At 52.7% G+C, this 26,823-nt stretch overlaps 2 protein-coding genes across 3 annotated transcripts; one reads left to right on the top strand and one right to left on the bottom strand.

Annotated features, from left to right (window-relative positions):
- Positions 1–6,108: 6,108 nt before the first annotated feature.
- On the bottom strand, positions 6,109–15,445 carry LOC148773707 (testisin-like). The gene is made up of 7 exons (XM_088833052.1): positions 15,379–15,445; positions 15,254–15,283; positions 15,141–15,167; positions 14,760–14,925; positions 13,800–14,083; positions 9,856–9,953; positions 6,109–6,174 (listed from the first exon to the last, which is right to left on the bottom strand). Exons 1-7 carry the CDS (start codon positions 15,443–15,445, stop codon positions 6,127–6,129), a joined length of 720 nt encoding a protein of 239 aa, XP_088689178.1. The 3' UTR covers positions 6,109–6,126.
- A 6,696-nt stretch (positions 15,446–22,141) lies between these two features.
- LOC129545288 (testisin-like) lies at positions 22,142–26,732 on the top strand. 2 transcript variants are annotated; one of them, XM_088833022.1, is made up of 7 exons: positions 22,142–22,208; positions 22,304–22,333; positions 22,420–22,446; positions 22,668–22,833; positions 23,509–23,792; positions 26,026–26,180; positions 26,466–26,732. In XM_088833022.1, exons 1-7 carry the CDS (start codon positions 22,142–22,144, stop codon positions 26,730–26,732), a joined length of 996 nt encoding a protein of 331 aa, XP_088689148.1. The 2 variants fall into 2 exon arrangements, with proteins under 2 accessions (XP_088689148.1, XP_055265250.2); XM_055409275.2 differs by having other exon boundaries at positions 26,493–26,732.
- Positions 26,733–26,823: the final 91 nt, after the last annotated feature.

Genomic DNA, 26,823 nt, shown 5'->3' on the forward strand with positions numbered 1-26,823 from the left:
TGGTGTCCTCTCTGCTAACTGGGCTGGGAGAGGATCTGGGGACTTAAAGAGCCAGGAGGGGGTGGGGGCCAGGAGGTAATTAAGGAGGTCAGGGCGGGGCTGTGGCTTCCTCAGTCCGGCCTTGAACAAAGATGCTTTGAACATTGCTTTTGCCGTGGCAGAAAAGGGACACCTGGGTTTCTCGAAGGAAGCCTGGCTTGGGCCAAGGTGTACGGAACTGGGGGTGGGAGCCTGAGTCCAGCCAGGCCAGGGTGGAGTAGGGGGCGGTGAATGGGATGGGGCGGGGGTGGGGGCAGGACTGCTCCCACCTCCCAGAAAGGCTCCGAAACCTCCTTTTACCAAGTCAGTGTCCCCCTCCAGCAGCCAACCACTTGGTTCCCCCTCCTGGGGGCCTTCCTGTCCAGCACACCCCCTCCTTGGCCATGTCCCAGACAGTGGTGATGTGTGACAGGGGAGATCTGATTCATACCTGTTTGTCACCCCTCTGTGAGGCAGGGTCTGGGTCTCTGTCCCTGTCTTAGCTCAGGCTGCCAGGACAGAACACCACAGTGTCAGTCATTCAGTTGTGTCCAACTCTTTGCGACCCCGTGGTCTGTCCATGGAATGCTCCAGGCAAGAATACTGGAGTGGTTTGCCACTGCCTTCTTCAGGGGATCTTCCCAATCCAGGGATCGAACACAGGTCTCCTGCATGGCAGGTAGATTCTTTAGATTCTTTACTGTCTGAGCTGACAGACTGGGGGCTTAAGTTCCATTCTGGAGGCTGGACATCCAAGAACAAGGAACTGGCCAGATAGGAGCCTCTTCTCTTGGCTTGTAGGGGGCTGCCCTGCCATCTCACTGAATGATCACATAGCCTTCTCTTTGTGTCTGCTGGGCATGAGGGGTAGTTGGGGGAGGTGCTGCTGTCTTTTTTCTTTTCTGGTTGTGCTGTGTGGCATGCAGGATCTTAGTCCCCTGACCAAGGATTGAACCCAGGTCCCCAGCAATTGAAGCATGGAGTCTTAACCATTGTACTGCCAGGGAAGTCCCCTGGTGTCTCTCTTTTTTATAAAAAATTATTTATTTATTTATTGGCTGTGTGGGGTCTTAGTTGTGGCATGTGGGATCTAGTTCCCTGACCAGGGATCGAACCTGGGCCCCCTGCATTGGGAGCTCAGAGTCCCAGCCACTGGACCATCAGGAGAGTCGCTGGTATCTCTTTCTATGAGGACACTAATAAGTCCAGCCTATGACTTCATTTAATTACTTTCAGAGTCATTGGGGTTAAAGATTAAACATACAAATTTTGGAAAGTTCACAGATGTTCTTCTTCCCTGGTGGCTCGGTGGTAAAGAACCCGCCTGTCAATGAAGGAGACGCAGGAGACACGGGTTCCATCCCTGGGTCAGGAAGATCCCCTGGAGGAGGAAATGATAACCCACCCCAGTATTTTTGCCTGGAGAATCCCAGGGACAGAGGAGCCTGGTGGGTTACAGTCCACGGGATCACGAAGAGTTGGACACGACTGAGCACATGCACAAATATCCAGTCCCCAATGGCAAGAGCAGCGCCAGAACGGAGTGGGCACTGAGTGTTCGGGAGTAACTGGAAGGGGCCGGTAGGCATGGGGGGCGGCGAGGGTGAAGGAGACGAATGAGGGGACCTAGTGGCGAACCAGCCCCAGTCGTTGTGGCCTCGGGCCTGACTTCCATTGTCCACGTTCCGGGACCAGGCTCAAGCCCACGCCCCAGTCTCCGGAGCTGGTTTGTGGAACATCGTTCCTCCCACCCCCAAGACCTTGGGAGAGTTTCTTCTTCTATAAAACCCGCCCCCCGGGTGATCGTGATGATTAACTGGGTTAGCCTTGGCAGAGCCTGGAACCATACCCTGCTGATGGAAACGCTCTAGAAGGGTCACGAGAATAAAAGCAGCGCCCTCCCTGAGGTGCTGACCTTGGTTACCCCGGATCCAGCTGCCACTGGAGGCCTTGGCTGCGGTGGAGCCCAGTGGGCAGAGCTGGGGTAGCTGGAGAGGCTGGTGGGACGGAGGGTGAGCCAGGACCGTGGGGACACACAGCCGTCTCCGGGGACGTGGGCCATACCTTGAGAGGGGGTTCACTGGAAGGCTGAGTGCCCAGTCCAGCAGGGGAGCTGGGGGCCATCTACATGTTGCAATTTGGGAGGCCTGGAGGACACTTGAGGGCAGGGACCTTGAAACAAATTCCCACCGAGGAACTGGCTTATGGTGGGAGGATCTGGAACTGGTTGACTAATGGGTGATCAAACCTGAGGGGAGTAGGAAGGGAACCCCTTCCCAGGGGTTTACCCCAACCCAGCCCCCTGTCTCAGATCGAGAAACTGAGGCACAGGCCCCTGCTGGCCCACATGCCCCCAGTCCTACCCCAGAATCACCCTGCACAAATGGCCCCTGGACAAATGTCATCTGCTTGCCCGTCTCACCACCCTCCTTCTGTGGGCCACAGCTGAGTCAGCACCAGTTTTCTCTGCTGCTGGACCTGCCCTGACTCCCAGGTATGGGCAAATGGCCCAGACGGGGCCAGCATCCCACCATGGCCCCCAGGTAACAGTGATGGGTCAAGAGGCGACATGTGACCCCAGACCAGCCAATCAGAATCCTTCCCTGAGATTTTCACCCTGGAGAGGGAAGGAGCGAGGACCGTTGGGGCCCAGGCAGGGGAAGCCACAGCTGCGGCCACAGGCAAGGACTCTCAGCCAGCCTGAGAGCCTGGAATCTTCCGGACTGAGGAAGAGTGCCCTGTAGGGTTGGAGCTCCTCATTCCAGCCACCCTTGCACTCGGAGGGCTGTCCTGTATCCTTCTAAACCAACTCTCCTTCACCCATGCTGGTTCTAAGGGATCCTGCTGCTTACAACAAAAGTCTTTAAGTGCCAAAGATGAAGACAAAGATACATTCAACAAAGGTGGAGGGGAGGTGCCCCTGAGCCGGCTGCCCTGCCAGTGTGTTTCAGGGTGGCGGCACCCAGCCTGCTGCCTGCAGCACAGGACTCGTCTCTGATGAGTGCCCACCCTGCTCTTGGCCAGACCCTGACGCACCCTGCATACCTGGCAGCAAATGAGGTGGGGGGGTGGCCTTCCCGGGACCCAGGGGTTTTCCCACTGATGTCCCAGCACAACCCGGACCCTCTGGGAGGGCTGCAGCCTGAGCCCACCCCATGCCGACCCCAACAACCGGAGTCATGCAAGGAGGGACAACCGTGTGGGGTGAGCCGGGCCATAGGGAGGGGTGCGCTGTGGCACCGGGCTGGGGTAAGTGGCCCTGAACAGGACGTTATGAGGAATATGTGCCTGGCCAGGCTTGAAGGTATTTCTGTCGACAAGACTATCACGCAGGCACTAGGCCACCAGAGGTTACTCGGCCTGCTGTTGGAGGAGGGGCCGTGGCCAGGCAGGCCTGCGAGGCAGTGTCGCAGGGCGGCTGGGCTGGGGCCAAGTGCTTCACAGGCATTAAATCACGCGGTCCTCTGGTAACACACAGGACAGCAGGCAGTGAGAGCTCTGTGTGGGGTTAGCCCGGAGGGCCTTTTGGCGGAGATGAGCGGGGACGCCCTCAGGTTTTGACTGCTCCAAAGGGCAGATGGCGGGGGGTGGAAATCTCAAAGCAGGTGAGTCCAACCTGGGACATGTGGAAAACACCAGGCACCAGGCGCCTGCTGGCCCTTGAGTCATGCACGCCACGCAGCCTGAGGTCGACATGGGCCATTGTGAGCTAGGTGACTTGAAGGATTCTGTCACTTCTCTGAGTCTCCATTTCATCATTTTTTTAAGAAAAATTTGTCTATTTTTGACTGTGCTGGGTCTTCGTTGCTGCGTGGGCTTCCCCTAGTCATGGCAAGCGGGGGTTGGCCACTCTCTGGCCGTGCTGCTCGGCCTCTCTTGTTACAGAGCATGGGCTCAGCAGTTGTGGTGCATAGGCTTAGTGGCTCTGCAGCATGTGGGATCTTTACAGAACAGGGACCGTACCCATGTCTGCTGCACTGGCAGCCAGGTTCTGTACCACCAAGCCACCAAGGAAGCCCCTCATCGTTTTAAAAAATTATTTATTTTATTAAAAAAACGTTTATTTATTTGGCTGAATCAGGTCTTCACTGTGGCCTGTGGGCTCACTTGTTGGGGAAGGGGAAGCTCCAGCTTTGGGATGATGGACAGGGAGGCCTGGCGTGCTGTGATTCATGGAGTCGCAAAGAGTCAGACACGACTGAGCAACTGAACTGAACTGAGGGGGCAGGTTGACTCACTGGAAAAGACTCTGATGCTGGGAGGGATTGGGGGCAGGAGGAGACGGGGACGACAGAGAATGAGATGGCTGGATGGCATCACTGACTCAACGCACATGAGTTTGAGTGAACTCCGGGAGTTGGTGATGGACAGGGAGGCCTGGCGTGCTGTGATTCATGGGGTCGCAAAGAGTTGGACAAGACTGAGTGACTGAATTGAACTGAACTGAACTGAAGGGGCAGGAAAGTGGTATCACAGCCAATGTGGCTTTTGGGCAGGCAGGGGTGACAAGGACACCCCTCCCAGACTCCTCTGCCTGCCTCACCACAGTGACCAGCCCTAGCTGGACCAGAGCTTCTAGCACCTTCTGTGCTCACAGCACCTGTGGGTCCCATGAAAATGCACATCTGCCCGAGCAGTTCCCAGGGGCCCCAGACAACCCTGCTGACCTGTCCATTGGCCACACTGAGGCTGCATTCTGGGGGCCCAGTGGGGGCGGGGCAGACATGCTTGTTGCCGTCCCCTCCACCCAGGCCACGTGATGGAGCTTGGAGCCTCCATGCCCCCAGGACAACCCTCAACCACAGGGAATCAGGAGAAAAGTGGCCACACCGGGTCTTTGTCCCCCAGGCAATGCTGAGGTGTGTCTCTGTGAACTCTCTGGGGGCCCCAGCCAGACTGGGCCTCAGCTGCCACAAGGGTCAAATGTCATTGGCTCTTGCCTCTTCTGCCTCAGTTTCCCTGCTCTTCACTGGGGCTTCTTGGCATTGCCTCCCAAATGAACTACCCACACCCTTGTCTTGGTCCCAGGTCAGCCTTTGGGGACCGTGGTGAGACCAGAGTGTCTGCGTCTGTATTGTGGGGAACATGATATGAGCACTGGGGAGTCTGGGGGCATTTCTGCCACAGCACCCCCATTCCAGCCCTCCAAGGCCCCAGCCACCCTGATGCTCCTAATGTCCTCTCAGATTGAACTACCTGAGAGAGTTCTGTTGTTTGCAACCCAGACCTGACTGGATGATGATTTAGGAGTTAAAGAGTGGTCTTGGGGTGGACAGGGCGTGGGTGACCATGAGGGTGTCCAGGAAGCCACCCGGAGCCACAGAATGTGCTGCAGGGCATCAATTTGAATATACACACTTTATTAGCAAAGGGGACAGAAGGGGATGAGGCCTGATCTAGCAGGCCGGCCTGCCACCAGGGTGTCCCCAGTCCTTGGTGAATGTGTCCGGAGCTGCAGTAACTACAGCATCCTTATGGACTCAAGTGTGCACAGGCCATTTGCAGGAGTAAGGGAGTCCAGAGCAGAGTGAGGGGGAGCAGCAACCAAGAGGGGTCTGGCCTGGGTGTGCTTCGGGCCGTCAGCAACTGGATCCAGTTGAAGTAATGACTGACATTGGTGTAGATACCAGGCCGGTTGCGCCTACCACAACCCACTCCCCAGCTCACGATTCCAATCTGAATCCACTGCCCATTCTTTTCGCAGACCAAGGGTCCGCCTGAGTCACCCTGGAAAGCAGTGTGGGTGAGCAAGGCCGAGGGCGGGGCAGGAGGGGCCCCAGGAGAGACTGGGAGAGCAGAGTCTGTCCTCTGGATTTCATAAGGATCCAAGGAGGTACAATGAATGTGCAACGGGAAGCTTGTTTTACAGGCTGGATAAATGAGGTCTACGGTTATCTCATGAATACACTCTGAGGGTGGATTGGTAGGGAGTCAAGAGGGTTGCCCTCAGAACCAAGATTGGGAGGAGTGGTACGGCCCTCACTGGGGCAGGGGTACTCACTTTGCAGCTGTCAGCGTCACCATCCTCAGAGCCAGCACAAATCATGTCATGATTGATGTGGCTGCGGTAATAAGGCTGCTGGAACAGGTAGGAACACCTGGATTTGTTTATGATGGAGACCTGTACTTCCTGGAGATTGTAGGGAGGCAGCAGCTCTTCCAGGCGTTGAGGGCGGGAGAGAGAAAGAAACAACCTTAGCCTCTCCTCTGCCATCTGGGGAAACAGGGTAAGAAGCAGGGGAGTGGACTTCCTGGGACACCCACAGTCCCCAGGTCATGGCTCCTCTGCTCCAGCCCAGCACCCAGCACATGGTGGACCACAGAAGGACCTAATGGATGGGGAGGCTGTTAAAGCTCCTTCCCCAGATTCAGTTGCAGATGACAGCCCTGCCTGGACCAGTGGGGAGAAATCTTGGCTGAAGCATACACAGTGGGGAGGGGCTGATGCTGCTGGCCTTGTTTGTAATCAATATACAACAGCTGCATGATCCAGGCTGAAGAGTTCCCAAATTTGATGAAAGAAAGATGTGACTCAGTAATAAAGAATCCATCTGCCAGTGCAAGAGATGTGGGTTCAATCCTTGGGCTGGGCAGATCCCCTGGAGAAGGAAATGGCAACCCACTCCAGTACCCTTGCCTGGAAAATTCCACGGACAAAGGAGCCTGGTGGGCTACAGTCCATGGAATCGCAGAGTCGGACATGAATGAGCACGCACACACACATGAATTTATACATTCGAGAAGATGAACAAACTCCAATTAGGATAAACACAAGGAGATCCAAATCAAGATACATTTTCATCAAAATATCAAAAGACAAAGGGAGAATCTTATTTAAAAAAATGTTGAGAGAAGACACACATCAAGTATAAGGGATCTTTGGCAAGACTGACAGTTAAATTCCTTCCAGACACCCTGGAGCCCAAGAGGCAGTGGGATGACATGTGTAAAGTGCTAAGAGAAGAAAACAGTCAACTAAGCATTCAATATCAGGCAAAACTTCCTTTCAAAAATATGAAGGTGAGATTAAGACATACCCAGATAAGCAAATGCTGAGACTGTTCATCATAGTAGGCCTGCCCTTCAAGAAATGGAAAAGGGACCCTTTCAGGCTGAAATGAAAGGACAGTAGACAGAAACTTAAACCCACAGGAAGAAATAAAGAAAAATGGTGAAGGTAACTACACAGGTAAATATAAAAGCCAGTATTATTATAATTTTGGTTCATAACTTTTTTCCCTATACAATTTAAAAGACACAGGCATAAGAATAATTATAAACCTCTGTTAATGACTACACAATATATAAAGATGTAAACTGTGACAATAACAACTTAAAGGAGAACAGAATTGTATAGGAACAGAATTTTTGTATGCTGTTGAACCTGTTGGTATTAATTCAAAATAGACTGTTATAAGTTTAAATTATTAATTTATCTCCAGAGCAACTGCTGAGAAAATAACTAAAAAATACACAGAACAGGAAATGAGAAGAAAATCAATACAGTATACTAATAAAAATCAATCAAACAAGAAAAGAAGAAATAAGATATAAGGCATAGGCATAGATATAAGAGACAGACACAAAATATCTATATCTTCTATATCTGACAAAATATAGAAAACCAACAGAATAAAGAGAGCAGTAAATTCTTCCCTATCGTAACTAATTTTAATGTAAGTGGATTAAACACCAATTAAAAGGCAGAGATTGGCAGAATGGATTAAAAACAAGGATCCAACTATATCCTGTCTGTGAGGTGAGAAGTTAATTCCCGTCGTGTCTGACCCTTTGTGACCCCATGGACTATAGGCTCCCGGGATTCTCTGTCCATGGGATTTTCCAGGCAAGAATACTGGAGTGGGTTGCCATATCCTGTCTACAAGACAATAATTTTAGATCCAAATGCAAATATAGGTTGAAGGTGAAAGGTTGGAAAAAGAGATTCCATGCAAATAGTAACCAGAAAGAGCTGAGGTTGCTGTACTAATGTTAGACAAAATAGATTTTGAGTCAAAACGTGTCATAAGAGTCAAAGAAGGACATTACATATTGATAAATGTGTCAAGTCTTCAAAATAAAATAATTATAAATATCTACACATCTAATAACAGCCCCAAATTACATGACGCAAAATTGATGTAACTTCTGGGAGAAACAGACAATTCTAGAATAACAGCCAGAGACTTCAATGTCCCACTCTTATTAATGGAAAGAACAATCAAAGAGAAGACCACTAAGAAAACTGAGGTTCTGAATAGTCAGTAGACCAGAACAATCCCCCCAAAGAAGAGCAGAACACACATTCTCTTTAAGTGGATACAAAACATTCTCCAAGATAGATGTCAGACCACAAAATGAGTTAGAATAAAGTAGAAAAGACTGACTGCATAGAAAACAGCTGATTGAGGCTAGAATTCTGTTCCTTCAATAATAGAAGGAAAACTGAAAAATTCACTATATGGAAATTCAACAACATACTCCTAACCAAAGAAGAAAACATGAGGAAAATTAGAAAGCACTGTGAGATGAAATAAAAACACAACATATCAAAAACTCATTTAGTTCAGTTCAGTCGCTCAGTCGTGTCCGACTCTTTGCAACCCCATGAACCGCAGCACACCAGGCCTCCCTGTCCATCACCAACTCCCGGAGTTCACTCAAACTCATGTCCACAGAGTCGGTGATGCCATCCAACCATCTCATCCTCTGTTGTCCCCTTCTCCTCCTGCCCTCAATCTTTCCCAACATCAGGGTCTTTTCAAATGAGTCAGCTCTCCGCATCAGGTGGCCAAAATATTGGAGTTTCAGTTTCAACATCAGTCCCTCCAATGAATACCCAGGACTGATCTCCTTTAGGATGGACTGGTTGGATCTCCTTGCAGTCCAAGGGACTCTCAAGAGTCTTTTCCACCTTCGGTGCTCAGCTTTCTTTATAGTCCAACTCTCACATCCATACATGACCACTGGAAAAACCATAGCCTTCACTAGACGGACCTTTGTTAGCAAAGTAATGTCTCTGGCTTGCTGTCTAGGTTGGGCATAACTTTCCTTCCAAGGAGTAAGCATCTTTTAATTTCATGGCTGCAGTCACCATCTGAAGTAATTTTGGAGCCCAGAAAAATAGTCTGACACTGTTTCCACTGTTTCCCCATCTATTTGCCATGAAGTGATGGGACCAGATGCCATGATCTTCGTTTTCTGAATGTTGAGCTTTAAGCCAACCTTTTCACTCTCTTCTTTCACTTTTATCAAGAGGCTCTTTAGTTCTTCTTCACTTTCTGCTGTAAGGGTGGTGTTATTTGCATATCTGAGGTTATTGATATTTCTCCCGGCAATCTTGATTCCAGCTTGTGCTTCTTCCAGCCCAGCATTTCTCATGATGTACTCTGCATATCAGTTAAACAAGCAGGGTGACAATATACAGCCTTGATGTACTCCTTTTCCTATTTGGAACTAGTCTGTCGTTCCATGTCCAGTTCTAACTGTTGCTTCCTGACCTGCATATAGGTTTCTTAAGAGGCAGGTCAGGTGGTCTGGTATTCCCATCTCTTTCAGAATTTTCCAGTTTATTGTGATCCACACAGTCAAAGGCTTTGGCATAGTCAATAAAGCAGAAATAGATGTTTTTCTGGAACTCTGTTGCTTTTTCAATGATCCAGCGGATGTTGGCAATTTGATCTCTGGTTCCTCTGCCTTTTCTAAAACCATCTTGAACATCTGGAAGTTCACGGTTTACATATTGCTGAAGCTTGGCTTGGAGAATTTTGAGCATGACTTTACTAGCGTGTGAGATGAGTGCAATTGTGCGGTAGTTTGAACATTCTTTGGCATTACCTTTCTTTGGGATTGGAATGAAAAGTGACCTTTTCCAGTCCTGTGGCCACTGCTGAGTTTTCCAACTTTGCTGGCATGTTGAGCGCAGCACTGGTTCTCTGAAAGATCAACAAAACTGACAATGAAAGTGGGGCCACCATCACTGGCCTTAAGGAAACTGTGGGGACCGTGAGCGAGCGCTATGAGCAACTGTGCGCCAACAAACCAGACAACCACGAAGAAGCGAGCAAAGTCCAGAAACACACAAAACACCAAAACAAGTGCAAGAAGAAAGAGGAAAGCTAGGTAAAGAGATTTAGTCAGAGATCAACTCAAAATGAATCAGACACGCATATCAATATAACAGCTAAAACTATAACAAAACTTAAACTCTTCAAGAAAACATGAGAGTACATTTTCACGACCTTGAACTTGAAAATGATTTCTTAGACATGACATCAAAAGTTAAAGCAGCAAAAGAAAAAAGCAACCTGAACTTCATCAAAATTAAAAATGTTGTGCATTGACAGACACTATCATGAACTTCCCTGGTGGTTCAGTAGATAAGAATCCACCTGCCAATGGAGGGGACACAAGTTCGATCCCTGGTCCTCGAAGATCCCACATGCCGCAACTACTGAGCCTGTGAGCCACAATTACTGAGGTCACATGCCGCAACTACTGGAGTTGCATGCCCTGGAACCCATGCTCCCCAGTAAGAGAAGTCACTGCAGTGAGAGGAAGCCTGCACACTGCAACTAAAGAAAGCCCATGAGCAGCAGCAAAGACCCAGTGCAGCCAAAAATAAACAAATAAATATATTAAAAAAATAGACACTGTCATGAAAGTGAACAGAGATGTGGTCCGTGAGTCTTGGCTCAGCCCTGCGTCTGCAGTGCTATTCCCGCATCAACACCAGGGACTGACAACGTGGAGCAACCTGGGAGGAAGGAGGTTATGATCCCTATTTCGAGGAATTTGAAGAGTTATGTAAGAGGATTCAAAACACAGCTTTCAGACACTAAAGCCTACCTGTTCAACAGAACTTTGGCGAGGTCTTCATTTCAACTTTCAAATCTTTAGCTCTTTATCCGTTTCCTGGAGATTATCGTAACCCTCCTTCCTGGCATCACTTGGCCCTCTGCTCATCATGAACCCCAACAAGCCAGCTGGTCTCACCCCTAGCTTCATATTACAATCATCTGGGAAGCTTTAAAATACCCCAGTGTCCATGCCACATCCCAGACCAATTAAATCTACGGAATAAGACCCAGGGACCAGTTTAAAAAAAAAGAAAAAGAAGAAAAAAAGGGGAAAAAAGAAAAAAAAGAAACCCACAAAATAGGAAAAAATATTTGCAGATCACATCTCTAAAAAGAGTCTAGTATCCAGAATATATAAGGAACTATTACAACTCAACTGCAAAGGCAACTCAATTAAAAAATGGGTTGGGGGTCTTTCCTGGTGATACAGGGGCTAAGACTCCCTGCTCCCAATGCAGGAGGCCCAGGTTCTGTCCCTTCCCAGGGAACTAGCTCCTACATGCAGCAACTAAAAAATAAATCCCTCATGCTGCAACAAAGATCAATGATCCCTTGTGCAGTAACTGAGACCAGGATCAGCCAAATATATAACCTACATATTTTTTAAAAATGAGTTGGGAATTCCCTGGTGGTCCAGTGGTAACAACTCCATGCTTTCACTGTTGAGGATCCAGGTCCAATCCCTAAGATCCCACAAGTTGTGTAGTGTGCCAAAAGAAAAAAAAAAAAACCAGGGTAAGGTACTTAAATAGGCATTACTCCAAGGAAGATATACAAATGGCCAACTAGCACATGAAAAGATGCTCAACATTACTGGTCATTAGAGAAATGCAAATCAAAACCATGGTGAGAGGGGGCTTCCCTGGTGGCTCAGTGGTTATGAATCCTCCTGCCAAAGCAGGTGTAGGTTTCATCCCTAGCCTGGGAAGATCCCACATGCTGTGGAGGAACTAAGCTGGTGGGCCACAACTACTGAGGCTGTGCTCTAGAGCCCAGGAGCCGCAACTACTGAAGCCCACACACCCTAGACCCCAAGCTCTGCAACAGAAGAAGCCACTGTGATGAGAAGTCTGCAGACAACTGGAGAAAAAAAGCCTGCCCGCAACAAAGACCCAGCATAGCCAAAATAAATAAACATTATTATCTAAAAAAACCACAGTGAGACACCACTTCACACTCACTAGGATGCCCTCCCCCCAAACAACAACAACCTGGAAAATAATAAGTGTGGAGGAGAATGGAGAGAAATTATAACCCTCATTGTTGATGGGACTATAAAACAGAGCAGCTGCTATGGAACACTGTCAGCTCCTCAAGAAGTTAAAATAGAATTATCATGTGACCCAGGATTGCACTGCTAAGTACATTCACAAAATAACCGAAAAGAGGTAGTCAAGCACAAATTTGTATACTAATAGTGACACAAATACCCAAAAGACGGAACGACACAGTCATCAGTGAATGAATGAATAAACAAATTGTGGTGCATCCATACAATGGAATATTATTCAGCTGTAAAAAAGGAATGAAGTTTTGGTACATACTATAACATGGATGAATCTTGAAAACTTTACACTAAGTGAAGGAAGCCAAACATGAAAGGTGACATAGTGGATGATTCCATTTACTTGAAATACCCAGAACACATAAATCCATAGAGACAAAAAGCTGGTAGTGGTTGCTAAGGACTGGAGGGAGGGCTGTAATGGGGAGTGATTACTTAATGGTTATGGGAGTTCCTTTGGGCGTGATGAAAATATTTTTGAACTTGATAGAGTCAATGGTTATGCACTGTGCATGTTTGAAATGCTATTGATTATAGACTTTATTTTTGATGTGGACCATTTTAAAAATCTTTATTGAATTTGTTACAACATCACTTCTGTTTTACATCCCAAGGCATGTGGGATCCTGCATGCTGCAATCCGTGGGGTCACAAAGTCGGACTCGACTTAGCAACTGAACAACAACATGTGGGAGGTCAGTCCCCTGACCAGGGATGGAACCCACATCCCCTGCATTGGAAGGCGAAATCTTAACCCCTGGACCACCAGGGAAGTCTCCAATTATATATTTTTAAATGGTTAATATGAGAAATAACTCAAAAAGAAAGAAGAAATGAAGTACTGACACATGCCAAAACAAAAATGAACATTGAAAATGTTATGCTGAGTGAGAGAAGCTAGGCACCAAAGACCATATGTTGTAGATGTGTTCATATGAAGTGACCAGAGTAGGTGAATCCATAGAGACAGAAAGTAGATTGGTGGCTGCCAGGGACTGCCGCCAAGGACAATGAGGAATAAGGAGTAGTGGCTAATAAGCCTGGGATTTCATTTTGAGATGATGAAAATGTTCCATAATTAGATAGTGGTGATACCGACACCACTCTGAGTATCCAAAAAAAAAAAAACCCCTCTGAATTCTATGCTTTCTTTCTTTTTTGTCATACCACATAGTATGTGGGATTTCAGTTCCCCAGCCAGGGGTTGAACCCATGCCCACCCCTGCAGTGGAAGGGCAGAGTCTTAACCACCGGACTACCAGGAAAGTCCCTGAATTGTACACTTTAAAAGGATAATTTTTATGCTTTGTGAACTGTATCTCCAAAAAAAAAAAAAAAAGCCCGGTGCTTTTCCGATAAGTGCACCCCAAAACCTCGCACACCCCTGTAGGCTGGGGCTGCAGGTCTGGGCATGTGGGCCTTGGTCCCTGGCTTCGGGCTCGCAGCCTCTGGAAGGGAGGGGGAGCTGAGTGTGGGAGCAGAAAGCCCTGCTTCGCGGTGGGGGTGAGGGGGTGAGGGCCCACTGCTGAGGACAGAGTGGGCACGACTGAGGCGGGGCCCCTGCAGCTGGTGTGCGGGGCAGCACAGGGCCTGGCGGACACCGCTCCCCTCCCCCGCCCGTCTGTCCCCAGCCTCACTCTCTCTCTCACGGATGTCCCCCCAGCCAGTCACCCAGCAGTCATTCCGGTTCTTGAACTCCGAGGAGGAGGACATGACGCAGATGGGCTGGACGTGCTTATTGAAGGTAACTGGGGAGGAGAGCTTGACCAGGGCGATGTCATGCTGCAAATTCTTCCTGAATTGGGGAAATGTGATAATATCCTGGACTCCATATCGACGCAGGAAGGCCCGCAGGCTCCAAACGGATGGTGTGGCAGACAGTTCCCCAAACTGGACAGACCATTCGGAGGTGTAACTGTTCCTGGCAAGGGAGGAGAAAGCCCTCAGGGGTCTTCAGAGGGAGGGTGGGCCATCCCAGCACGCCTGGGGCTGCTCCCTGAGCTGAGACCGCCAGGCCACTGCCCGGCTCCTCACAGACACAGGTCCTCCTTCCACAAAGAGGCCAGGGTAGCAACAGGGAGAGGCCTGAGAGCCCCAACCGAAGTCCCACACCTGGGGACTTGGGGCAGGAGGGTGCCTCCCCTGCCAGCTCACCGGGCCACTCACTCAACCCTGTCGCCTCAGGGCCCTCCTCTTAAGGGGACCAGCAGGTTTACGAGGGTCACACAGGCTGAACTCCAAACAGCTTTGGGGACCACTGACCCCACCAGCCGGGCTCCTGTCCAGCACTTTCCTCAGCTCATTTCTCCCGCAGGGGGCACACCTCCGCTGGGAGGTGGGGGAGGAAGGCGGAGGCTGGAGGTGCCATTTGGGGACAAACGAAGCGAGAAAGAGAACAAGACACACGAATGTTCCAGAAGAAACCGCACAGGGTCTCCTCCGGGAGCGCCATGGGGGCCTCGCGCGGGTGTGGAACGGGCTGCAGCCCAGCCTGGGGCTCAGGAGCACACGAGGGCCGAGGCCACGTGGGACATGGGCGCGCGTCCTGGCCCAGGCCCGTGACGCGGGGTCAGCGGGCCCCCAGCCCCCAGACTCACTTTTCGAAGCAGTGCGCGGCCGAGAGCGCCCAGCGGCGGTTGAGCAGGCTAGCTCCGCAGAAGTGGACTTTATTCCAGCGCAGGCTGCCCTGCCACGGCCAGCGCCCAAGCTTGGCCTCATTTCCACCCACCACGCGCACCTGGATGCCCTGGCGGCCACAAGGCCCTGGGAGGGACAGACGGACACCAGGCTGAGCTGCGGGAGGCAGGCTCACCCTGCCCACCCTCACCCACTGGGAAGGGAAGGGGCTCCCGGGGGAACCGCGCGTCCTGGGGTCGTGCCACCCAGGAAGCGTCGAACGCTGGGGACCCGCCCCACGTGGCCCGCGGGCGCCCGCCCCACCCTGCCCGCCCCCCGGCCCCCCGGGGCCCATCAGTTACATGCGAGCATCGACGAGTTCTGAAAACCTGGAGCGGGGAGAGGGAAAGCTGAGGCGCCCTTCGCGCTCGGGCCCACGAGCCCTCCGCGGGGAAGCGCCTCCCGCACGCCTTACCTGGAAGCAGCAGGTCCTTGTCCCGAAAGGCTGGGGGCAGGAGACGAGGTGAGCTCCCCCTGGCCTCCTCGCGCCCAGCCGCCCCCTTCACCCCGGCTCGCGCCGCAGCCCTCGCCCGAGCTTACCCTGCTTGGCGATTTCGATCCGCACCAGCAGCTGCGCCAGCAGCAGCGCCGCCCGCTGCGGGCGCATGGCCTAGTCCCCCGCCGCCCGCCGCCCTCTCGGCTCCCGCCAGCTCCAGGGCCCCGCTGAGCGCCCCCTGGGGGAGAGGGAGCCGCGGGAACCCTGGCCGCCCTCGCCAGGCCGACGACCTCGCTGGTCCAAGGTTTGTTTGGGTACCTGGGACGTCACAGTGCCCGGCTTTGAGCTTGTTACTGGGACTGGTCCCCAACGACGTACCTCGCCCTGGCCCGGGAACCGGTGCGAGCAGCCGACCCCTCTCTCGTCCGCCACGCTGGGGGCCTGGCCGCCCCCTGCTGCCCTCTGTACTAGCCGCTTCTTCCTCTAGAAAGGACCAAGGACCTGGCCCACCGTCAGGGCTCTCATGAAAGCACAGTCTCAAGTCCTCACTGAGTGCCGATTGGGGCCGGGCGCTGTTGGGCTGAGCCGGGAGGGGAAGACCCCTCACAAGCCTCTCCTGGGGGACTGGTGGTCTTGGGTCTCGTCCTTCCCTCTGCGGGCCTCAGGCTGGTCCCCACGTGTGGCCCAAGCTCCCCCCTAGTGGCAGGTTCCAGCCCTTCTTGTCACCCTCTGGGTGATTTTCAAGTTGAAATTTTCAAGTTTAAATCACCTTTTACAAACGTTCTTACCTGGGTCCTGTGGGGAAGAAAATGGCAAAAAAAAAAAAAAAAGGAAGAGTTGTTTATTTATTATTTATTTATTCCTGTGTCCCTGTGATGCTACAGACAGGAACCTGTGCCTACTTGGTGCCCCTCCTTGTGCACCAAGTGATGAGTCCCCAGGCATTGGCTTCTTGGGGGAGTGTCCCTCCAGGCAGGGGAGGCAGTCTGGAGTCTGGACTTGCAGGAATATCCCAAGGAGGTGGGCACCCTCAGGGATACTGGGCCCTGGTACCCTCAGCAGGGCCCAGGTGGTGACTCTAAAGGAACGAGCTGCTGGGGGCCGGAGCAGGCAGAGCAGGTTGTTCTTGACCTGGGGGCACATTGGGAAGACATGGGGGACATACCTGGTGCTTGGGGAGCATGGAAACTTCTCCAGAGGTTGATGCTGGGCTGTCAGCACCCCTCCTGGACGTCACACGCTGCAGAAGGGGCAGTGGGTGTGGCTCTGACTGGTGGGCTCAGGGGCACACTGTCTGCATCAGGGGGTTTGCTTTCCCCTAAGAAGTTCCCCTCTGTGGTCTTTGTTACAGAGCGCTTGTGACTGGCCAGTCCCTGTGAGCTCCCTGGGTCAGGGCTGAGCGCAGCCCCTTGCAAGAGATGAGGCGCAGTGCCAGCACCTGCCTCCCCCACACCCAAGGGACCGCTTACACAGGTCCTGCCCTGGTCCTTGACATTGGTCCCAGAGATCTCTCCTCCTTCTGACCACCTACCTGCCTGTCCCCTGCCCCAACTGTCCTTTCCTGGTGAACACCAAGCTTCTTCCAGCCTTGGGCCAGCCTCTCTCGGTGGACTTCTCACCCAGATGGTCACAGGGCAAGCTTCTTCTGAGCCTTCAAGTCAAGCCCATATGCCCCCACTGACTGTCCTTCTCACTGACCTGTTGTGTTTCCTTCCTGAAAGTGAAAGTGAAGTCGCTCAGTCATGTCCGACTCTTTGCGACTCCATGGACTATAGCCTACCAGGCTCCTCTATCCACGGGATTATTCAGGCAAGAGTACTGGAATGGGTTGCCATTTCCTTCTCCAGGGGATCTTCCCGACCCAGGGATCGAACCTGGGTCTCCCACATTGCAGGCAGAGGCTTTACCATCTGAGCCATCAGGGAAGTCCATTTCCTTCCCAGAACTTAGCAATATCCAAAATGACCTTTTTCCGTCATTTGCATGTGCAGCTGTCGACTGCCTCCAGGGACTGTGTATGACACAGCTGGTGAATGTTCAAGGAATTGAAAGACAGATGGAGGTCCCAAAGGACCCCCACTCCTGCCTCCTCTCCCTGCACAGTGGCCAGCACCCCTGCCCCTGCCTGAGGTCCTGCCCTGTGCTCCCTACACCAGTGGCTGGCTTACATTTCTCCAGCCAGTTCTCAGGCTTCCCTGAAAAGACAGGGATTGGAGGAAGAGGAAAAGAGATACGGAGCAAGCCCAGGGGCTTCCCTGTTGGTCCAGTGGTTAAGAATCCACCTTCCAATGCAGGAACCCTGATTCCCTGATCAGGGAACTAAGATCCCACATACTGTGCAGCGCAGCCAAAAGATTTAAAAAAAAAGTGCCTATCTTGGATTGCCCCTCACATCAGCCTAGCCTGCAGGCAGCTCCCCCTCCAAGGGGACTCCGTGGGTCTCTGAGAAGCCCCAAATGCTTGCGTGTGTGCTCCGTCTCAATCATGTCTGACTCTTTGCGACCCCATGGACTGTAGCCTACCAGGTTCTTCCGTCCATGGGATTTTCCAGGCAAGAATACTGGAGTGGGTTGCCATTTCTTTCTCCAGGGGATCTTCCCAACCCAGGGATCAAACCTGGGTCTCCTGCATTGTAGGCAGACGCTTTATCACCTGAACCACCAGGGAAGTCCTAGAAAGAAATTACAAGAAGTTAAATTTCTTCACCTACTTATGTGTGCATGCTAAGTCGTGTCTGACTCTTTTTGAGTGTAGCCCACCAGGCTCCTCTGTCCATGGGGTTTGCCAGCCAAATACTGCTGTGGGCTGCCATGCCCTTCTCCAGGGAATCTTCCCGAGTCTCCTATGTCTCCTGCATTGGCAGGCAGGTTCTTTACCACTAGTGCCACCTGGAAAGCCCAACCTACTTATACTTGGCCCTTATTGGAATAGACTTGCTGGAATCCTTGTAAAATAGTAAAGTACCTCTGCTAACAGTATTACAGATTTTTGCTATTGGAAAAAACAAACAAACAGAAGTTTCATGATTTACTGACACCTTATGGGGATAAAGAAAGGCACATCCTGCCTGTTTGTGATTTTTTGTTTCTTTGGTCCCAGAAATTATTTTGAGAATGTCTAGATTATCAGAATTATGTAAGAGCCAGTGCATTTCACAGTAAATCTGATGTAAAGACATGCTTGTAATCAACTATACCCCAATATAAAATAAAAAGTTTTGTTAAAGAAGAGAAAAAAAGAATGAGATAATACCATTTGCAGCAACATGATGGACCCGGACATTATCATACTAAGTGAAGTAAGTCAAAGAAAGACACACATCATATGATATCACTTGTATGTGGAATCTAAAAAGAGAATGATACACATGAACTGATTTATGAGACAGAAACAGACTCACAGACATAGAAAATAAACTTATGGTTACGAAAGGCGGGAGGGATAAATTCGGAGTTTGGGATTAAAATATACATACTGCTATATATAAAATAGACAACCAACAAAGACCTACTGTAGAGCACAGGGAACTATACTTAATGTCCTATAATAGCCTATAAGGGAAGCGAATCTGAAAAAAAATGTGTGTGTGTGTGTGTATAAACCTGGGACTTTCCTGGTGGTCCAGTGATTAGGACTCTGAGCTTCCACTGCCAGGAGGTACAGGTTTGATCTCTGGTCAGGGAACTAAGATCCCACATGCCACCTGGCACGGCCAAAAAAGCAAACAAAAAACCGAGTCACTTTGCAGCACACCTGAAACTAACACAACACTGTAAATCAACCACATTTCAACAGAAAAAATTTTAATAAAAAATACAAATAAAGACATCCCGACACTCCTGATCATCAAATGTCCCGTAGGACCCACAGCCATTCAACAGCTCTTTTGTTATTGCTGTTGTTGTTATTTTTTTGTGTTTATTTTTGGTTGTGCTGGGTCTTCCTTGCTCTGCGGGCTTTTCTCCGGCCGTCCCGAGCAGGGTCTACTCTCTAGTTCTGGTGCTTGGGCTTCTGTTTGCAGTGGCTTCTCTTGTTGCGGAGCAGGGCTCTAGGGTGCTCGGGCTTCAGTAGATGTGGCTCCCGGGTTCTGAAGCACAGGCCCAGTAGCTGTGGGGCACAGGTTCAGTTGCTCTGCAGCATGTGGGGCCCTCCCAGATCAGGGATCGAACCCGTGTCTTCTGCACTGGCATGCGGATTCCTCACCCCTGAGCCACCAGGGAAGCTCTCAATTACTCTTTTTATGTTCATGAGTGTCGGGTCACCTATTCAGAATGATACTGAGGAGGTGAAAATAGATATGGAACCAATACCATGTACAGCCGAGCTTTTTTTCTCCCTTTGGCTGCGGTACTCCTCGTTGCTACTGGTGGGCTTTCTCTAGTTGCAGCCAGTGGAGGCTACTCTTTGTCGAGTTGCACGGACTTCTCCTTGCAGTGACTCCTCTTGTCACAGAGCATGGGCTCCAGGCGCACAGGCCTCAGTAGTTGAGGTACACGGTCTTTGTTGCCCTGCAGCATGTGGGATCTTCCCGGACCAGAAATTGAACCCGTGTCACTTGCATTGGCAGGAGGATTTTTAATCACTGGACCACCAGGGAAGCCCCCGACCTGCCTTTCTAATGGTTTGCTAATGGCGATTCTAGAGGCAGGCCTGATCTTCACCTTTTTTCAATCCCCTATTATATTTCACTTAAAGCACTTTTTATTGTGGAGAAATGGATAGACAAGAACCACTCTTCATTATTATTTATTTGGCTGTGGCGGGTGTTAGTTGTGTCACGCGGGGTATCTTCCTTTGCTGTGCACGGACTCCCTAGTTGTGTCTCTCAGACTCCAGAGCGAGCTTCAGAGCTCTCAGACTTCAGTAGTTGTGGCGACATGTGGGATCTTAGTTCTCCAACCAAGGATCAAACCCTCATCCCCTGCATTGCAGTGCAGATTCTTAATGGCTGGGAAGTCCCAACAAGAACCAGTCTTGACTGTCATTCCATGTCTCTACATTTCTCTCTCATGTAATATGCCCCCTTTAAACTTTAGCTCTAAGTTCTAATCTTTCACTCCTTTGGCTCTAAGTTCTCCATGTTTCACTACTCTGTCTTTAAGTTTGCCAGTTCATAGCTAAAAAGCTATGTCCATTTTCTTATTCAGGTGTTTGGCTAAACTGCTTTACTTCAGCAATATTTTAAATTTCCAGACACTCTTTCTTATTCTCTGATTGCTTGGTCTTCTGTAGTATAATTCTTACTTAATGCTGATAAACACCTCTTCAGGCTTTCTGAGGAAACCAGTTAGAATTTTTCAAGCTGTCTGCTGTTCCATGTAATATCTCAGTTTCCTCTGGAGCCAGTTCAGTTTATTTGAATAGATCCTTCCACTGCATGTACAAATTTTCTGTGAACATTTCTTCACTCTTGGTTGCTGTGCAGTAAAAGGTTAACTGAACAGGTCTAGGACTGTCAAACCCTGCATAGTCCAAAGAAAGGACTGGCCCTTTAACAGCTGTTAGGAAATAGCATCCAGCCCTTGGAGAGTCATTCCTGAAAAGACTGTAGATCTGGGGTCCTGGGGCCTCTCCAGATAGTTGTTGCTAATGATGTAATTTATGGTGGGGCCTTGGGTCAGACTGGATCAGCTGGACCTCTGGAGTGGCTACAGTCTCAGAACTAAGACCAGCCACATGGGCACTCCATACCTTTGTGATGAAATCCCAATAGAAACTCCAGACACCAAAGCTTAGGTGAGTGCCCCTGGTTGACAGCACTTCATGAGTGAGAAAATTAAGCAGTGCCCACCCGACCCCTCTGGAAGAGGATAGCTGGAAGCCTGCACCCGGTCTCTCCAGACTCTCCTCTGCACCTTTGGCATGTGCTGATGTTATCTGTATCCATTCACTGTAAGATACCACAATCAGGAGAGGAACAGCTTTTGTGAGTTCTGTGAATCCTCCTAAAAAATCATTGACTTTGACTTTGTGCCCACAAAGTGACCTTGTGCCTGCAACAGTGTCCACAAGGAGGGGAAGCAACCTGTAGGCTCTTGTAGAGATAGATGAGGCTCCTTGCCCAGCAACAGGCAGACAGGGAGGTTAAGAGCCCCCTAGATGGTCAAATCCGGAGAAGGCAATGGCAAGCCACTCCAGTACTCTTGCCTAGAAAATCGCGTGGACAGAGGATCCTGGTGGGCTGCAGTCCATTGGATCGCTACTAGTTGGACACGACTGAGCGACTTCACTTTCACTTTTCACTTTCACACATTGGAGAAGGAAATGGCAACCCACTCCAGTGTTCTTGCCTGGAGAATCCCAGGGACGGGGGAGCCTGGTGGGCTGCCGTCTATGGGGTCGCACAGAGTCGGACATGACTGAAGTGACTTAGCAGCAGAAGCAGCAGCAGCAGATGGTCAAATCAGGCCAGCATTTATTCTGTGGGTCCCGTGAACGTCATTACTTTTAACAGCAGATAATACAGTGCCCTGCCCCAATCGGCACTCAGTGAGGACTTGGGACTGTGCTTTCATGAGAGCCCTGACGGTGGGCCAGGTCCTTGGTCCTTTCTAGAGGAAGGAGCGGCTAGTACAGAGGGCAGCAGGGGGCGGCCAGGCCCCCAGCGTGGCGGACGAGAGAGGGGTCGGCTGCTCGCACCGGTTCCCGGGCCAGGGCGAGGTACGTCGTTGGGGACCAGTCCCAGTAACAAGCTCAAAGCCGGGCACTGTGACGTCCCAGGTACCCAAACAAACCTTGGACCAGCGAGGTCGTCGGCCTGGCGAGGGCGGCCAGGGTTCCCGCGGCTCCCTCTCCCCCAGGGGGCGCTCAGCGGGGCCCTGGAGCTGGCGGGAGCCGAGAGGGCGGCGGGCGGCGGGGGGCGAGGCCATGCGCCCGCAGGGGGCGGCGCTGCTGCTGGCGCAGCTGCTGGTGCGGATCGAAATCGCCGAGCAGGGTGAGCTCGGGCGAGGGCTGCGGCGCGAGCCGGGGTGAAGGGGGCGGCTGGGCGCGAGGAGGCCGGGGGGAGCTCACCTCGTCTCCTGCCCCCAGCCTTTCGGGACAAGGACCTGCTGCTTCCAGGTAAGGCGTGCGGGAGGCGCTTCCCCGCGGAGGGCTCGTGGGCCCGAGCGCGAAGGGCGCCTCAGCTTTCCCTCTCCCCGCTCCAGGTTTTCAGAACTCGTCGATGCTCGCATGTAACTGATGGGCCCCGGGGGGCCGGGGGGCGGGCAGGGTGGGGCGGGCGCCCGCGGGCCACGTGGGGCGGGTCCCCAGCGTTCGACGCTTCCTGGGTGGCACGACCCCAGGACGCGCGGTTCCCCCGGGAGCCCCTTCCCTTCGCGCACCCCAAGGATGAGGGTGGGCAGGGTGAGCCTGCCTCCCGCAGCTCAGCCTGGTGTTCGTCTGTCCCTCCCAGGGCCTTGTGGCCAACGGGTCATCCCGACACGCATAGTGGGTGGAAAGGATGCAGAGATCGGGCACTGGCCGTGGCAGGGCAGTCTGCGTCTGTGGGGCTCCCACTTCTGCGGAGCTAGCCTGCTCAACCGCCGCTGGGCGCTCTCGGCCGCGCACTGCTTCGAAAAGTGAGTCTGGGGGCTGGGGCCCGCTGACCCCGCGTCACGGGCCTGTGCCAGGACGCGCGCCCATGTCCCACGTGGCCTCGGCCCTCGTGTGCTCCTGAGCCCCAGGCTGGGCTGCAGCCGGTTCCACACCCGCGCGAGGCCCCCAGGGCGCTCCCGGAGGAGACCCTGTGCGGTTTCTTCTGGAACATTCGTGTGTCTTGTTCTCTTTCTCGCTTCGTTTGTCCCCAAATGGCACCTCCAGCCTCCACCTTCCTCCCCCACCTCCCAGCGGAGGTGTGTCCCCCGGGGGAGGAATGATCTGAGGAAAGTGCTGGACAGGAGCCCGGCTGGTGGGGTCAGTGGTCCCCGAAGCTGTTTGGAGTTCAGCCTGTGTGACCCTCGTAAACCTGCTGGTCCCCTTAAGAGGAGGGCCCTGAGGCGACAGGGTTGAGTGAGTGGCCCGGTGAGCTGGCAGGGGAGGCACCCTCCTGCCCCTAGTCCCCAGGTGTGGGACTTCGGTTGGGGCTCTCAGGGCTCTCCCCGTTGCTACCCTGGCCTCTTTGTGGAAGGAGGACCTGTGTCTGTGAGGAGCCGGGCAGTGGCCTGGCGGTCTCAGCTCAGGGAGCAGCCCCAGGTGTGCTGGGGTGGCCCACCCTCCCTCTGAAGACCCCTGAGGGCTTTCTCCTCCCTTGATAGCAACCGAAATCCCTTTCACTGGTCAGTCCAGTTTGGGGAGCTGTCTGCCGCACCATCCATTTGGAACTTGCAAGCCTACTACAACCGTTATAATGTGGATCAGATTTTCCTGAGCCCCTTCTATCTGGGAGCTCCAGTGTATGACATCGCCCTGGTGAAGCTGTCCTCCTCAGTCACCTACACTAAGTACATCCAGCCCATCTGTGTCATGGCCTCCATCTCTGAGTTTGAGAACAGCAGTGACTGCTGGGTGACCGGCTGGGGAGACGTTGAAGAAGAGCTGAGTGAGTCTGGGGACAGACAGGTCTGGGCCAGGCGAGGGTGGCAGTGTCATCGCCCGCTGGTTCTAGCTGCGCCAGCCTCACGCTGGCAGCCTGCTCAGTGTTCTCCCCGCTGGCTCTCCACTCCTGCCCCTCGCCCGTAGAGCAGGGCTTTCTGTACCCTAACCTTCCCTTCTCTTCCAGAGATTGTGAGCCAGAAACCAGGGAGGAAGGCCCAGGCTAGCTCCCCCAGCCTGTTGGGTGTCTGTTGGGTGCTGTGTGGGGAAGGGGTGTGTGTGTTTCAGGAAACCCTTCTTTCTACCCCAGCGGGTGCTCCCCGCCACCTGCTCCATCCAGCCTCCCACTCCAGCTCCCCGCCTTCTGCACTGACAGGAGCGGTGGGACGGGGGAGCCCTCCCATCCTGGAGTGCCAGCTCATTCATTCTCTCTCCTTGAAACTTCTAGCCTTGCTCCCACTGAATCTCTGCGGGGCTCCATGTACTGGCATTAGTGAAAGGGAAAAGTGAAGTTGCTCAGTCGTGTCCGACTCTTTGTGACCCCATGGACTATAGCGTACCAGGATCCTCCGTTCATGGGATTTTCCAGGCAAGAGCACTGGAGTGGGTTGCCATTAGCTGCCACCCATTTCTCTCTCACCACGAGTCCCTTGAATCTGCGGGGCCCAGGTCCCCCAGAGGGGCTCACGGATTAGACTGCCAGTCATGCTGCCCCCTGGCCTGGCACAGCCCTGCCTTGCCCTCAACCACAGCAACCGTGACACACCAAGCTCACCTGGTGCACTGTGTGCCCAGCACAGTTCTGGGCTCTAAGGACTCTCTTCCTTCTGAAGTCTACCTGCCAAGGGGCTGGGAGCATTTTTATGCCTGCTTTACAGATGAGGAGGCCCGGAGAGGCATGGAGAGTTTCCCAGGCCCTGGGGATCCATGGAGAAGCCAGGGCTCCTTGGCCCAGAGAAGGTAGCCAGCCACACACCTGGCATTGCCAGCGAGGAGACGGGAGTCGATTGGAGACCTGCCATGTCCTTTCCTTGCACCCCAGGGGACTGGAGAAAGCACCCTACTGTAGACTTCTTGGGCCCAAAGGACTGGATGGCCGTGAGCTGAGGGGCCCAGCCAGGCTGACACTGTCCCTCCCCCAGCTGACAGGTGCTCACACCCAGCGCCAGCTGAACCCTCACTCCCACAGGCAGAAGGTGACTTCTTGACCCCACCCCCAGAGCTGATGTACTCTGTACTAGTGGGGAAAACTTGGGCAAAGCACTTCATTTCACTCTGCCTTACCTTCCTCATCTGTAAAATGGGGTAATAATAGTTCCCACCAGAGAGGGTAGTTCTGAGGCTTAAAAACATTCCTACGTGAGGGCTTAGCAGAGCGTCTGACAGCTGAGAAACGATTGCCTCACCAGCTTTCAGTGTTAATGGGGTCACCATCCTCTGCAGGACAAGGAAGTGATTCAGGTTTAGACTTTGGACAGGCCTGGGTTCATATCAGGGCTTCCCAGGGGGTGCTAGTGGTAAAGGACCCGCTGACCCATGCAGGAGACATGAGATCAGGGTTTGATCCCTGGGTTGGGAAGACTCCCTGGAGGAGATTATGGCAACCCACTCCAGTATTCTTTCCTAGAGAATCCCATGGACAGAGGAACCTGGTGGATTATGGTCCATAGCATTGCAAAGAGTTGGACATGACTGAAATAACTTAGCATGCACAGGTTCATATTAGGCTCTGGCGGCTCCTGGTGCTTCGCCAGGGTTGGGGGGGTGACCTTCCTCCTGAATCTTTCCTTACCCGAGACCGAGGCTGACTGCACTGCATCCCAGTGGTGCTGCAGGAGCGCCTGGTTGAGCTCTGGGCTCGGGCTGGGCAGAGTTGGAGGGGGAGAGCACACGCCAGGCTGCCCCGCGTCTGCAGCCCCTGGGCGCTGGACTGTGCAGATCCTAAACCGCCCCAGCTGCACCAGCCCCACCCGGAGTACTAAGGTCTCTCCCTGGGGCTGGAGCGGGGCCTGTTGTTTGCAGGCTGCGGTGAGGGAAGCTGTAGCAGCCTGTCCCTCCTCTAGGCCCTTCCGTGGTGTGTTCATCACCCACCACGTGCTGGATGCTGGGCTAGAGCAGAGGAATCGAGGGCAATGTCCCAGGTACTGTGGGTGCCCCAGGGTCCCCTGCCGCATGCCATTCTGATGGCAGAGGAGAGGCTCAGGACGCCGTCTTTCTCTGTTCCCTCACCTCCGTGGCAGGTCTGCCATCTCCCTACACCCTCCAGGAAGTGCAGGTCGGGATCATAAACACCACCATGTGCAATCACCTGTTCTCAATGCCCGATTTCCGCATTGACGTCTGGGGAGACATGATTTGCGCTGGCGACCCTCAAGGTGGCAAGGACTCCTGCTTTGTGAGTGTCCTTCCCATCCCCAGCTCGCACTTCTGGGCCCGTAGTACTGCATAACCCCAGCCGTCCGCCTCCCCGCCCCGGCCAGAAAGCACCCTGCGTCCCTGCCCTCCATTCGGGCCTCATGTCACCCTGGGGGCGTTGGGAGGGACGACTGTTCCACTTTGCAGATGCAGAAACTGAGGCTTGCTCACTTTGGTGGAGGGGAGGCGTGGGATTTGCACCCCGGGCTCCACAGCCCCTCCTGCTCTCCCAGCCTCTCTGCTCACCCCTCCTGGGCTGCCCCAGGCTGTGCTCACCCATGCTTCTCCCCAGGGTGACTCAGGTGGGCCCTTGGTCTGTGAAAAGAAAGGGCTGTGGTATCAAGTTGGAGTCGTGAGCTGGGGAGTGGGCTGTGGCAGGCCCAACCGGCCGGGTGTCTACACCAATGTCAGTGCACACTACAAGTGGATCCGAGAAGTTCTGGCCAAAAACAGCGCTTGCAGGCTGGACCCCTGCCCGCTGCTGCTGCTCCTTCCTCTGCTCTGGGCGCTCCCACTCCTGCAGCCGGCCTGAGCCCAGCCGACGGCCCCGGAGAGTTGGGGCATCTGCTGAGTCAGGCCCAGACCCCTTTGCTAATAAAAGTGTATATGTTCACGTTGACACA

The sequence above is a fragment of the Moschus berezovskii genome, chromosome 27 (genome assembly GCF_049115385.1).
Source record: "Moschus berezovskii isolate FMDL1 chromosome 27, NW_MosBer_1.0, whole genome shotgun sequence".
Taxonomy (NCBI): Eukaryota; Metazoa; Chordata; class Mammalia; order Artiodactyla; family Moschidae; genus Moschus; species Moschus berezovskii.